The following is a 14,073-nucleotide window of genomic DNA, read 5'->3' as shown; positions in this document are numbered from 1 at the left end:
AACAGGGTTTAAGATGCCACTGGTGCCAGACCAGTTTGGTGCCCCCTCCGCTAGCTGTCCTGGGTGTTTGATGCCCTGAGTGGATCCCCCCCCACACACACCCCAGACACCCCCCTGCTTCTACTCAAGACTGTGTGTTTTAATTCCATTGAAAGTTGCATCCATTAAATCCTTAAATAATAATTACAAAACCCTGAACCCGCCCTGGAATCCGGGGGGGGGGAGGGCAAGGGGCTGGCGCCAGGCCCCCTCTGTCCACACCAGCGCCCGGGGTGGGGTGAAACCCCCCTGCGCCAGGAGGAGGCAGCACGTCCAGGGGTCCCAGGCATGGGAGGAGATGGCTCCCGCTGGCTTGGGAGCCGACGAGCCGGGGGGCTCTCCCAGGACGCCCCGCGCTGGCTGACCTGGAAAGGTGGCGGGGGGGAGGGGGCACAGAGATTGGTCCTGGGGGGGCAGCCCCACATCTGCTCCCAGCGACACCAGGCGAGAGGCCGGGCTTTCCGACGGCGCCTTGCGCTCCTGGCAGAGGAGTGATCAGAAGGACGAGATTCCACAGCAGGCGAAAGCAAAGGGCTTTCGACTTTGGGGTGGGGGGGTGCTCCCCATACACCCCCAGTCTGTAGTGTACGTTCCTGGAGCCCACAGGGGGGGCATGAAAATGGGGGGGCCTCCAGGTGGACCCCAAGCTCTAGGGCCAATAGTGTGTATGGGGGGGTTGGGGGCTACCCCCGGTGGGAGGATTTAAAAATTAGCTGGTGAGGGGCAGGCCAGGGGGCTGGCTAAAATCCCCCCTCCGCTGGCTGCCCCACGGAGGGAAGAACTCCAGTTCCCCCTGCTGGCTGCCACAGGGCACTGCAGGGGGCCAGCTGGCAATGCGCGGGGGGGATGGGAATGCCCCCCCACCCCATGCCTGGTGTTGCTGGAATGGTGGGGGGCAGGGGAGACCCCAAAGGCAGTGCACCATGGGATGCCACTAGCTCCTGGTGCCCCACACCATGGTGGGAGCACAGCATTGTGGGTAAATTCCCAGCCAGCTGGAAGGGAAGGGGGCGGGGCGGCTCGGCAAGAGCTTATTGCACCTCAGGGCTGATTAGTGTAGACGGGAGCTTAGTGTCAGCCACTGAAAATCCAGAGAGCCGTGAAGGAAAGTGCTGAAGATACGGAGTCAGGGCCTGGGTCAATCCAGAGTCACTCCCGTTTGCAATGGGGACAGGGCCGGATTCCAATCTCAGTTCCCCCAAGGTCGATCCAGAGTCACTCCCATTTGCAATGGGGGCAGGTTTGGATTCTAATCTGTTCCCCCAAGGTCAATCCAGAGTCACTCCCATTTGCAATGGGGGCAGGTTTGGATTCTGATCTCTGCTCTTCCAGGGTCAATCTGGAGTCACTCCTGATCAGAATCAGCTGCAAGGTCCTGAGCCGGTGGCATGGCAAAGGCCCCAGGCCGCAGCCCCCACGGGCGGGCAGGGGATTGCTGGCGCATGGTACCCAGTGGCTCCTGGAGAGGGGCTGTAGCCCAAGTGGGGTGCCTGGGGGGTAGTGTTTCAGAAGACAGATCCGGCTGGTGGTGCACACAGATGCTGGGAGAGGGGAAGTCAGTGATGCTCTGTCTGTCTGTCCGTGGCTGGGCCCCCCAGCCCAGGGGGGTGTCAGTTTCAGCGGCGCCCAGGGAGGTGGGTTCGGGGGGGGGGCACAGAAAGGCAGCCTGCTGGCCGGCCCGGCTCACGCCTGCTCCTGTTTCTTCTTGACCGAGATGCGCTTCTTGCGGGCAGCCAGCATCTCGTAGAAGGGGTCCACGCTGACGGCAGCCCTGGGATGGGGAGCGGGAGGTTAGGGGGGCCAGGGGATCTCGCTGCAGCCCAGAGCCCTGGCCTTGGGGCAGTCACCCCCTGGGGGCCCCACGGCCCGTCCACCATTGCTGGGAACGCCCCCCCCCCCCCGCAATGGGGTGGATCAGACCTCCCCCCCCCCGCCAATCTGTTCTCCCCTTCCCCATCATTAGCTGGAACCATCCACCCGCAACACCCTGGGAGGGGGCTGGGAGCCAGGACGCCTGGGTTCTATCCCCGGCTCTGGGAGGGGGATGGGGCGGGTGGGGGTGCTCCTCACTTGATGGATTTGATCCACTCGTCCTTCTCCTCCTGCGTGGGGGCCGAGATGCGATAGACCATGTGGTTCCCTTCCACCACCCGCCCGTCGGCCTCCGTCTTGCAGGCCTTGATCAGCTGGCCCTTGTTGTTGGGAATGTAGAGCTCAAAGCAGTTCTGGGGTGGGGGGAGAGAAAATCAGCCACAGGGGCTCAGGCTGCGTCGATCCCCCCCGCCCCCCAGTGACGGGCTCAGGCTCTCGGCAGACTCAGGCTGCGTCGGTCACACCCAGGGCTGATTCCCCCCACCCTGCAGCGATGGGCTCAGGCTCTCGGCAAACTCAGGCTGCGTCGGTCACACCCAGGGCTGATTCCCCCCACCCTGCAGCGACGGGCTCAGGCTCTCGGCAAACTCAGGCTGCGTCGGTCACACCCAGGGCTGATTCCCCCCACCCTGCAGCGATGGGCTCAGGCTCTCGGCAGACTCAGGCTGCGTCGGTCACACCCAGGGCTGATTCCCCCCACCCTGCAGCGATGGGCTCAGGCTCTCGGCAAAATTATTAATTATAAACTCAGGCAAAGTCAAGTCATTTGTGCTCGAAATGAAAGCTCAGAGCTGAGAGCACAATGCGGTGTAGACGGGTGTAGCCTGATCGACAAGGGTCAAATGCTGCAGGAATGGATGGAGGAAAGGAGGGGTATGCGGATGGATGTGGGGGGTGCATGGATGGATGGAGGGAGGGGTGCGCGCGGATGGATGGAAGGAGGGAGGAAAGGTGTGTGGATGGATGGATGGATGGATGGAGGGAGAGGGGTAGAGGGAGGGAGGGAGGAAAGGTGCGTGGATGGAGGGATGGATGGAGGGAGGGAGGGAGAGGGGTACATGGAGGGAGGGAGGGAGGGATAGAGGGAGGGGTGTGCGTGGATGGAGGGATGGATGGAGGGAGGGAGGGGTGTGCATGGATGGATGGAAGGAGGTGGGTGCGCGGAGGGATAGACAGGAGGAGGAGGAGGAGGAGGAGGAGGAAGGCCATGAAGGAGAGAGTAAGGACAGACGAAGACCACGGTGAACGTCGGGGGCGAGAAGGCCCAGAGGGGTGGGGGAACTGGGGGAGGGGGCTGCCCTCACCGGCTTGCGGGGATCCTCCACCTCCCGGATGCTCAGGTTCTCCAGTGGGATGATCCCCCGCGGCTCCTTGTCCTGAGGGGGGAACAAAGCCGGAGTCAGGGCAGACGCGGCTCGGCCTGCGGGACGCCCTGCCACTGGCTACGGAGCTAAGTGGGGGGAGCCAGGGAGCCCCGGGCCCAGGAGGGCGAGCGGCAGGACCCCCTGGGTTCCTGCAGGGGCCGTCTGTGGGGCCCAGCCTGACCCCCGAGTGATTCGGGGCAGGGGGCTCACCCCAAAGGGCAGGCGATTCCATCACTGACCACTAGGGGGAGCACTTGGTCTGCCTCTGAAGACGATGGCGGCGCTGGGCACGGTTAGAATCCAGCCCCCGGGGTAGACGGGCCTGGGGGGGCCGGACACCAGCCTGCAGGGCCCACGGGGCTGCTCCGGGGGGGCTGGGGGGGGGGGCTCACCGTGGTGTACTCGAAGTAGTACAGACAGTTGTCAGTCAGGATGAACCAGCGTCTTTTCCACGTTTTCACGCGCCCGCCTGCAGGGGAAGCAGAGATTGGGGGGCTCAGTGATGGGGGCACCTGGGGGGGGGCAGCTATTGATCCTATTGGGCCGGTCCACCCAGGGGCAGCGTGAGGAGCCGACCAGGCCTGCCCCAGGGCATGCTGGGATAGACACGGCACCCTCGCCCGGGCACATGGGGCCTCAGTTTCAGGCATAAGACCCCACGCAGCTGCCCTGCCATGGCACTGCCGCAGGCCGGGGGGGAGCCTGAGAAATTGGTGTCACTGGCAGAACTCTCCTCCCAGAGCTGGGGAGAGAACCCAGGAGTCCGGGCGCCCTGCCCCCCCCCCCCAACCACTAGACCCCACTCCCTGGCTCTGGGAGGAGCGTGAACCCAGGAGTCCTGGTTCCCAGCTGCCCCTGCTCTAACCACCAGGTCCCATATGGGGGGGACCCCGTGTGGCACGACTGTCCCTGAGACAAAACCTTTGCAACTTGTGCGGAGATTCCGGGGTGCTTCCGGCAACCCCCCTTCCCTCAAGGGGCGGGACCCCCCGTCCACCCGCAGCCAGTTCCAATGCTCCGGGGGTCAGGCGTCGGGCAAATCTCTACTGCGGTGATATGGAGCTAACGGGGCGAGGTCCCCACCCCCCATTCCAGCAGCGGCTTCCCCCTCCGTTACCTACCTCCTGGGGAGGAACGGTGAGACCCGAGCGCAAGTGGCATCAGCGGCGTGGGGGTGGGGGGGGCCGTGGGGGCCGGAGTGGGGAGGGAGGGGAGGAAAACGGGGAGGGAGAGAAAGAAAGGGGGAGCGGGGGGGAAGAGAAGAGAGAAGAGAGAGAAAGAGGAAAAATCAGTTATATCAACGTGAGGAGGAAAAACACGGTCAAATCACACCCCTGCCGCAGGGATCAGCACTGGGGGGAGGGGGAATCTTGGGGAGGGGGGGAGGGAATGTCCTTTTTGCTGGGGGGGGGAGGATGTCACAGGGGTTTGATACATAGAGCGAGGGAGGGGGGTGCCTCTGTCCGGCTTTTCTCTGTGAGCGACAGCACCCATCGTCCCAGATGGCCGTTCCCTGCCCCGGGGGCTGGGGAGAAGATTAAATAGAACCCAGGAGTCCTGGCACCCAGCATCCACCTCTACCCCTCAGCTCTAACCACTAGTCCCTACTCCCCCCAGAGCTGGGAGAAAACCCAGGCGTCCTGGCTCGCAGCCCCCTGCTCTAACCCTCTAGCCCCCACTCCCCTCCCAGAGGTGGGAGAGAACCCAGGAGTCCTGCCTCCCAGCTACACCCCCAACACACACACACTAACCACTAGACTCCACTCCCCTCCCAGAGCCATGATGGAACCCAAGTATCCTGATTCCCAGTCCCCATCCCGGCTCTTGGGAGCTGATCCCTGCTCACCCCCGACCCCCAATCGGTGCCTCCCCCTAGAGGCAGCAATGGAGTCAGGCACAAAGTAAGGTCTGTACCCACATCCCTTCCCCATCACCCCGCCACCCCACAGATCCCTCCACCTACCTCCTCCCCAGCAACTTAGGACCCTCCCAGCCTCCTGAATTCCCCCGCTCAGCTTTCTCCACCTCCCCCCACCCACCTGTGACCCCAAACCCCAATCCCCCCAAATCCAGCCTGTGCCTCTGACTGAGCTGCTGTGGGGTCTGTGCGACCCCCATCCTGACCCCTCATGGCCCCACTAGTCTGGGGGCGCCTACCTCAAAACTGGGGGTGCTGAGAACTGGGGTCCCAATGCCTTTGGGGTGGGGGCTCACATTGGGGGGGAGTAGCTCCCCCTATAGCTGTGTAACCCTCCAATCCCAGAATGCTTAACTTGGGGGGGGCGATGGGGAGTTGGGGCAGTGCCCTCAAAGCCCCCGTGGGGAAGGAAGCAGAGTCGGACTCAGGCGGCTTGGGGGAGGCCCAGCGTGCGGGGCAGGGACAGACGCAGACCGAGACCAACTGAAGGCTGGGGGTGGGGGGACCCAGGAGCCGAGCTGAGGCTGGGTGTTGGGGCACGGGAGCCAGGAATCCTGGCTGAGGCTGGGGTCGGGGGTGTGTGTCCCAGGAGCCTTAGCCGAGGCTGGGGTTGGGGGGTGGTGTCCCAGGAGCCCTAGCTGGGGGGGCGGGGGGCACAGACATGGACCCCGGAGCCCTAGCCGAGGCTGGGGGGGCTGGAGTGGGGCGGACCGAGGAGCACTCGCCGAAACGTGGGTGTGTGTGTGGGGGGGGGTCCTAGCCGAGGTGTTGGTGTGTGTGGGGAGGGGGAGGACGGACCCAGGCATTCTAGCCGAGACCGGGGCTGAGTTGGGGGTACGGACCCAGGAGTCCTAGCCGGGGTGGGGGGAGTATTCCTGCAGGTGCGGAAGGAAGGTCGGTGCTTGGAGGACACAGCGGGGGGGTCGGTGGGACACAGAGAGAGGAGAGCGCAGAGGCATGCAGAGATCGCGGGGGTGGGGATCGGGAGGGGGTGGAGGTCCGGGGGGGTCCCGCTCTCACCCAGCTTGAGCAGCCAGCCCTCCCGGTCCGGGTTGAAGAACGTGTGGGTCAGGTCGTTCCCGTCGTCCTCCGGGATCTTGAACGGCTCGTTCCGGATGCTGTCGTACAGGTTCTGGCGGGCGAGGGGGCGGAGTCACAAAGAGGCCACACCCCACTCAAGGGGTGGAGTCAGAATAAGGCCACACCCCAATGACAAGAGTCAGAGGCCACAGCCCTTTTCCTGAAGGGTGGAGTCAGACACAAGCCACACCCCCTCCTCACCAGCAGGCCAGACCCATGGGCCCATCGACCCCAGGATCCCGCCCTGCCCCCCAGATCAGAGCCCCGCCCTCACCCGCAGCAGCTCCTCGGGCAGGTCGCCCCCGTCGTTGATGCCCCGGTTCATGGTGATGAATCGCTCCACGCTGGGTTTGTCCCGCACGTTGGGGTTGTGCAGGCTGGTGTTCAGCATGATGACGGCGAAGGAGAGCACGTAGCAGGTGTCTGGGGGAGCAAGGGAGGCCGGTAGGAGGAACGTCCCCAATAGACACCACCCCCACCCCGGAGCGGGGAGAGAACCCAGGAGTCCTGGCTCCCAGCCTCCCCTGCTCTAACCACTAGGCCCCACTCCCCTCCCCGCGCCGGGGCTAGAACCCAGGTACCTGTGGACTGGAAGACGCCGGGGTTGCAGAGACAGTAACGCTGGGCAAAGGCCTCCATCATGCGGTCGATCTTCTGGGCCTCCCCGGGCAGGCGGAAGCTCCATAGGAACTGCCTGGGGAGACCGGGGGGAGGGGGTAAGTAGGACCCCCCTGAGCCACTCTGCCCCCAAACCTTCCCACCCTCCTCCGCCCCCAGATCCCCCTCTGCCCCCAAACCTTCCCACCCTCCTCTGCCCCCAGATCCCCCTCTTCCCCCAAACCTTCCCACCCTCCTGCTCCATAACCCCTCTCCCAGCCCCTCTGCCCCCAAACCTTCCCACCCTCCCCGCCCCGCAGCCCCCATCCTCCTCTTCCCCAAACCTTCCCACCCTCCCCTCCACATCCCCTCCCCAGCCCCCACCCCCAAACCTTCCCATCCTCCCCTCCCCAGCCCCCGATCCCCACCCCTTCCCGCTCACCGCAGCGCCTGCACCAGGTTGAGGTCGGTGAACTCGTGCAGGTCGACGAAGGCGTGCAGCACGGCGATGTTGAAGTCCTCCCTGAGGGGGGTGGGGGTGTCAGAGCTGAAATGCCCCCTCCCCAGTCTGCCCCCATCAATCAGACTGAACTTCCAGAGCTCCCCTCCCTGTCAGAGTCCAAGGGCTGCGCCCCTCCCCACAGGCCCCCTGCCCTCTCTCCCAGGTAGTCCCCGATGGCTCTGCCCCCCTCACCTCCCCCCCAGATAGTCCCCAATGGCCCCGCCCCCCTCACCTCTCCCCCAGCTAGTCCCCGATGGCCCCGCCCCCTCCCCCAGGTAGTCCCGATGGCTCTGCCCCTCACCTCCCCAGATAGTCCCCAATGGCCCCGCCCCTCACCTCTCCCCAGCTAGTCCCCGATGGCCCGCCCCTCCCCAGGTAGTCCCCGATGGCCCCGCCCCTCACCTCCCCAGATAGTCCCCAATGGCCCCGCCCCTCACCTCCCCAGATAGTCCCCGATGGCCCTGTCCCCTCACCTCTCCCCCAGGTAGTCCCCGCTGGCCCCGCCCCTCACCTCCCAGGTAGTCCCCGATGGCCCGCCCCTCACCTCCCCAGGTAGTCCCCGATGGCCCCGCCCCCTCACCTCCCCCCCAGGTAGTCCCCGATGGCCCCGCCCCCTCACCTCTCCCCCAGGTAGTCCCCGATGGCTGTCTTGTTGAGCCCCTCCCCCTTGTAGAGGAACCGGGCGATCTCCTCGGGCGTGTTGTGCAGCAGCTCGTTCTCCACCAGGAACTGGATGCCCTGGGCCGAGGACAGAACGGAGTCAGGCGCCCGGGACCCGACGCACCCCGCTCAGCTCCCAGGCCCCTGCCCCAGGCGTCACCTCCGCTTCCACCCACATGCAGGGACTGGAGATAGAACCCAGGTGTCCTGGCTCCCAGCCCCCTGCCCTCCTCGCCCCCACTCCCCTCCCAGAGCTGGGGAGAGAACCCAGGCGTCCTAGCTCCCAGCCCCTTCCACTCTTACCTTTTTAGGATCCATGTTGAATTTCTTGCGGCCCATCCCTATCTTCCGGTTCCTCTGAAGGGTTTTGCTGCGGGTCGGATGGAGAAAAACCACAAGATTCAGCACTTGGGAACAGCCCCAGCAGCGTACAAGCCCTCTGGGGTGGGGCACAGGGGCTGGGTATATGGGGACCCCTAACCCAGCGCTGGGGCACGGCCCCTCTGGGGATCAGCAGGTTCGTTACCTGCCCTCATTCGCCTCCAGACCCTCCACCTCGTTCATGGCCTCGCTCAGCTCATCCCGCAGCCGCTGGATTTCCACCAGCAGCTCTTGTTTCCGCCGCCGGATGTTCTCCAGCTCCAGCCGCTCCTCGGGGGTCAGGTCCGGGGGCACTGGGATGGAGACCACAGGTTAGCCTGACCCAGGAAGCCCCAGGAAGCGAGGGAGGAAGCGGGGCGCGTGTGAGAGTTTCTTGACTTTCGGGTGACGCCTGCAGGGTGAGGTGGGCACAGGGGCTGTTTATGCAGGGATCCCCTGTCCAGTGCAGAGACACAGCTGCCATGGGGGGCAGATGGAGGACATGGCCAGGGTGCCCTGCACTGCAGCTATTTCCTGCCCCTGCAGGCTCCATAGGGAGCGGTATGGTTAGACCAGTGCAAAATCTGTGCACGTTCCAGGCCTTAGCCGTGGCATGAAACTGGAGGCTCAGGTTTGGTTGCCTTCCAATACGACATCCCAAGGCTTTCCGGCCTCGTCCTATTGTTTATTTGCAGCGCAGGACCACTGCAAGCCCCAGCCTCGGGCACCATGGCGCCAGGGGCTGTACGTGGGTATGTATTATTTGGATCCTGTTGGCCCCTGGGAGCTCCAGCCCTGGATCAGGCCCCATGGCGCTAGGGGCTGTACGTGGGTATGTATTATTTGGATCCTGTCGGCCCCTGAGAGCTCCAGCCCTGGATCAGGCCCCACGGCGCCAGGGGCTGTACGTGGGTATGTATTATTTGGATCCTGTCGGCCCCTGAGAGCTCCAGCCCCAGGTCAGGCCCCACGGCGCCAGGGGCTGTACAAACACAGAACAAAGCTCCCTGCCCCAAGGCGCTTCCAATTCATAAACAATCCGGGGGGCGGGCGAAGGACAACGCCGGGGGCGGGGCAGGGAGTCAATGGAGAGGTGTGGGAGGGTGGGGGGCCAGGGGAAACAGTGGTAATGGTTCAGTCCAACAGCACCCTCCCCATAGGGGAATAAATGGTTCAGCCCAACCCTTTCCTCCCACCCGCCCCAAATAAGGGCGCCCACTCTCCGTTATGGGAAGTAATGGTACAGCCCAACTCCCCCATAAGCAAGAGAATGGTATAGCCCAACCCCCCACTCCCACTAATGGCACAGCCCAACCCTCTCCTCACTCCCCCTCTGGGAGGGAATGGTTGAGCCCAACCCCCTCCACAATCCCTCCCTCCCCCCATAAGGGAGCTCACTCTGGGTTATAGGAAGCAATGGTACAGCCCACGCCCCACACGAAGAAGAATGGTACAGCCCAACCCTACACCATAAGGGGGCAATCTACTCATTCGGGGGTGGGAATGGTTCAGACCACCCTCCCCCCCCCTTAAGGGGAGGAATGGTACAGCCCAGCCACCTCCCCATCAGCAAGAGAATGGTGCGGCCCAAACACCCCCCAAAAGGAGGGAATGGTTCAGTTCAGCCCAACCCAGCCCCGCCCCCCCGGCAGCCAGCACGGAATGGGCGGGGCCCCGCAATAGAACGCGCGGCCCCCAAGAGTGGTACAGTCCCAGGCCCCTACCATAGACTCCGTCCTCCATGGCGCCCGCTCCGGCCGCCGGAGCCGCTCCGGCCCCTGGGCTCGTCCCTTCTGTCCTGCCGCGGCGGCGGCTGCTTCCTCCTCCCGCAGCCGCCCGGCCCGGCACTGAGGGGAACGTCCCGCCTCCTTCCCCAGAACCAACCAATGGGAGGGCAGAATGCCCCAAAACCCGACCCCATCCCGCCGTGGACAACCAATGGGAGGAGGCGACTCCCGTCTGAACCCGTCAGCTTGTAAGAATGATAGAGAGAGAAACCAATGGGCGTCAGAGGTTTGCTTAAACTCCGCCCCACTGCTGAGATTGAGCTCTAGGGCGACCAATGAGACCCCTCAATGAGTTCAACAGCTTGCCATACTAGTTATTGACATTCAGACTGACCAATCAGTGCCTAAGAATCTAACACACGCCCCTCCTTCATTAGATCGACAGCTCAAGCAGTCAATGGAAGTCCGAATAGTCCTAAATCACACTTTGGCCGTCAATCACTACAAATGACAGACAAGCCAGCCAATAGGGGACCGAACCTGCCATTCACTGCCCTCCGCCCCTAACTGTGCCAGAGGACGGACTTGAAAGAGAACAGGCTGTTGCTAAGGGCCTAGTGGGGCTTTGTCCGTTGCTAAGGGCCTATCGCTATGGATAATTAATCAGCGTATCGTGAATATTAATGAGACCCTTATTAATATTCATCCCACAGGTGGCATAGGCCCTGCCCCCCACCCCGTCAATCCAGGGGCCCCGTCACCAGGGCAACCAGACAGAGACAGACAGACACACCCATCAACACCCCCATAGCCACTCCCCCTCCCTCCTCTGCCCCACAGCCACCCCCCCTCCACCCCCTCCCTTCTCTGCCCCACAGATACCCCCATCCACCCTCCCTCCACTCCATAGCCACCCCTCCTCCACCTCCACCACCTCATAGCCACCCTCACCCTCCTCAGCCCCACAGATACCCCGCATCCATCCTCCCTACACCCCATAGCCACCCCCATCCACCCTCCCTACACCCCATAGCCACCCCCCACTCCTCCATCTCCTCCACCCCATAGCCACCCCCCTCCACCTCCTCCACTCCATAGCCACCCTCCCTCCTCTGCCCCATAGCCACCCCCTCCAAACTGCCTCCCCTCCCTCCTCTGCCCCACAGATACCCCCATCAACCCTCCCTACACCCCATAACCACCCCATCCTCCACCTCCTTCACCCCATAGCCACCTCCTCCTCTGCCCCATAGCCACCCCTCCACCCCATCTGCCCCACAGAACCCCCTATCCACCCTCCCTCCACCCCATAGACAGTCCCATAGCCATCCCCATAGTCATCCCCTCCCTCCTCCACCCCATAGCCACTCCTCTCTCCTCCACCCTGTCTGCCTCACAGACACCCCCATAGACACCCCTGTAGACACCCCTCCCTCCTCCACCCCCTAGACCACACCACAGACACTCCCTCCCTTCTCCACACCATGGACACCTCCCTCCTCAGCCCCACAGACACCCTCTTCCTCCTCCACCTCATAGACAGCCCCATAGACACCACCTCCTCCATCCCCTCCATAGACACATCCATGATCACCACCTCCCTCCTCCACCCCATCTTTCCCATAAACACCCCCATAGAAAACCCTATAGACACCCCTCCCTCCTCTGCCCCATAGACACCCCCTCCCTTCTCCACCCCATAGGCAGCCCCATAGACATTCCTTCCTCCAACCTCTCTGCCCCATAGACACCCCCATAGATAGCCCTGCCATGTGCCCATGCAGCCACCAGGGGGCGCGCTGAGCTCACGAGCGGGGGGGCGGGGGTGTGTGTGGGCTCCAAGGGGACCAGCCGGGAACCCAGCTTAGACCCAGGGGCCCCGTCTACCCCAGGGGGTGGGAAAATGGGGGTGACCCCCCCGCCCGACACAGCCCCCCCATCACAGCCTATTCTGAGAAATGGCAACTTTGTGGGGGGAGGCAGAGCTCCTGGGGGTCTGAAATGACTTGGGGGGAACCACTGGCAGAGCCTTGGGGTGGGGCAGGGCTGGGCTAGCAGGGGCTGCGGGTTGGGAGTGAGGGGCACCAGCAGGGCTGGGGGTGGGGCTACTGGGGGGCTGCCAGTCAGGCTTGAGGGGCACCAGCAGGGCTGGAGGGAGAGGCTGGGGGGGGGCTATGGGTCAGGAGTGAGGGGCACCAGCAGGGATGAGGGTGGGGCTAGTCAGGGGCTGTGGGTCAGGACTGAGGGGCACCGGCAGAGCTGGGGGTGGGGCTGGGGGGGCTGCGGGTCAGGAGTGAGGGGCACTGGCAGGGCTGGAGGGAGGGGCTGGGGGCTGTGGATTGGCAGTGAGGGGCACTGGCAGAGCTGGGGCTGCAGGTCGGGAGTGTGGGGCACTGGCAGGGCTCAAGGGGGCTAACGAGGGGCTGTGGGTCAGGATTGAGGGGCACTGGCAGGGCTGGAGGGAGAGGCTGGAGGGGCTGCGGGTCAGGACTGAGGGGCACCGACAGGGCTGGGGGGTGGGGCCAGTCGGGGGCTGCGGGTCGGGATTGAGGGGCACCGGCAGGGCTGGGGGGTGGGGCCAGTGGGGGGCTGCGGGTCGGGATTGAGGGGCACCGTCAAGGGCAGCTGGCAGCATCTGGCTGGCACCCTGTGCCCCCATCGCCCTGCCAAGCCCCGTGTCCCTGATGACGAGGGAAGGACCAGGCTGGATGCCCAGGGATGGAATTAGCGGGTGGGGAGGGGGAGCTGGGCCAGGGGGGTCCTGCTGGGGGAACAGCTGTCTGCCCCCCCCCCCACACTAATCCCCATCTCTGATTTCCTGCCCTTGGGCTCAGGAGGGTGGGGGAGGGGGGAAGGGCTGGATTTGGGCCTCCCACCCCTGGGGTCGCCCCTTGGTGCGGGATGGGCCCAATCAGACAGCACCCCTCCCCCCACCCCGGCCCACCCCCATCCCATGACCCGAGATTAGGGGCACTCGAGGGGTTATTTTGGGCCTTATCGCCCGGACAAGGTGTGAGAGAGACGCTGCGGCAGTGCCAGGCCGTGAGTGCGTCAGGGACTGGAGTGGGTGCTGAGCACCGAGGTCCCCACACCCGTGGGCTGCAGGAGGGGGGGCTGGGGGTGGGGGGAGGAGCCGGGCTGGGCGCATTGGTGGGGTGCTCTCTCCCCGGCCCCAGCTGTGACTCAGGGGCTGGGATTAGTGATAGAAACGCTGTCAGATTTATCTGAGCTCCCAGCCCTCCTCCAGCTCTCCTCAAACCCTCCGTCATCCCTCAATCCCTCCCTCCCTTCCTCCCTCCATCATCCCTCCCTCCCTCCATCCATCGTTCCATCATCCGTCCATCATCTCTCCATCCCACCCTGCATCCCTCCATCATCCCCCCTTCCTCCCTTCCTCCATCATCCCTCCCTCCATCCCACCCTGCATCCCTTCATCATCCCCCCTCCCTCCCTTCCTCTATCATCCCTCTATCATCCCTCCATCCCTCCCTGCATCATCCCTCCATCCCACCCTGCATCCCTCCATCATCCCTAAATCCCTCCCTGCCTCCCTCCATCCTCCATCCAACCCTCTATCATCCCTCCCTCCATCCATCTATCATCCCTCCATCCCACCCTGCATCCCTCCATCATACCCCTCCCTCCCTTCCTCCCTCCCTCCATCATCCCTCCCTCCCTCCATCATTCGTGCATCCCTCCATCCCACCTTGCATCCCTCCATCATCCTCCATCCCTCCATCATGCCTAAATCCCTCCCTGCATCTCTCCATCATCCCTCCATCCCTGCATCATCCCTCCTTGCATCTCTCCCTCATCCCTCCATCATCCCTCCATCCCACCCTGCATCCCTCCATCATCCCTCCCTCCCTCTATCATCCCTGCATCCCTCCATCATCCCTCTATCCCTCCTTCCCTGCATCCCTCCCTCCATCCCATCCTGCATCCCTCCATCCT

At 64.1% G+C, this 14,073-nt stretch overlaps 1 protein-coding gene across 1 annotated transcript; it reads right to left on the bottom strand.

Annotated features, from left to right (window-relative positions):
• Positions 1–1,310: 1,310 nt before the first annotated feature.
• Positions 1,311–10,276, bottom strand: LOC120388293 (cytohesin-2). The gene is made up of 12 exons (XM_039510068.1): positions 10,117–10,276; positions 8,559–8,706; positions 8,336–8,402; positions 7,992–8,110; positions 7,313–7,393; positions 6,855–6,967; positions 6,548–6,696; positions 6,214–6,325; positions 3,668–3,744; positions 3,216–3,287; positions 2,110–2,264; positions 1,311–1,810 (listed from the first exon to the last, which is right to left on the bottom strand). Exons 1-12 carry the CDS (start codon positions 10,133–10,135, stop codon positions 1,723–1,725), a joined length of 1,200 nt encoding a protein of 399 aa, XP_039366002.1. The 5' UTR covers positions 10,136–10,276; the 3' UTR covers positions 1,311–1,722.
• Positions 10,277–14,073: the final 3,797 nt, after the last annotated feature.

Source organism: Mauremys reevesii, linkage group 22 (genome assembly GCF_016161935.1).
Source record: "Mauremys reevesii isolate NIE-2019 linkage group 22, ASM1616193v1, whole genome shotgun sequence".
Classification (NCBI taxonomy): Eukaryota; Metazoa; Chordata; order Testudines; family Geoemydidae; genus Mauremys; species Mauremys reevesii.
This window is presented reverse-complemented; position numbering and strand designations above follow the sequence as displayed.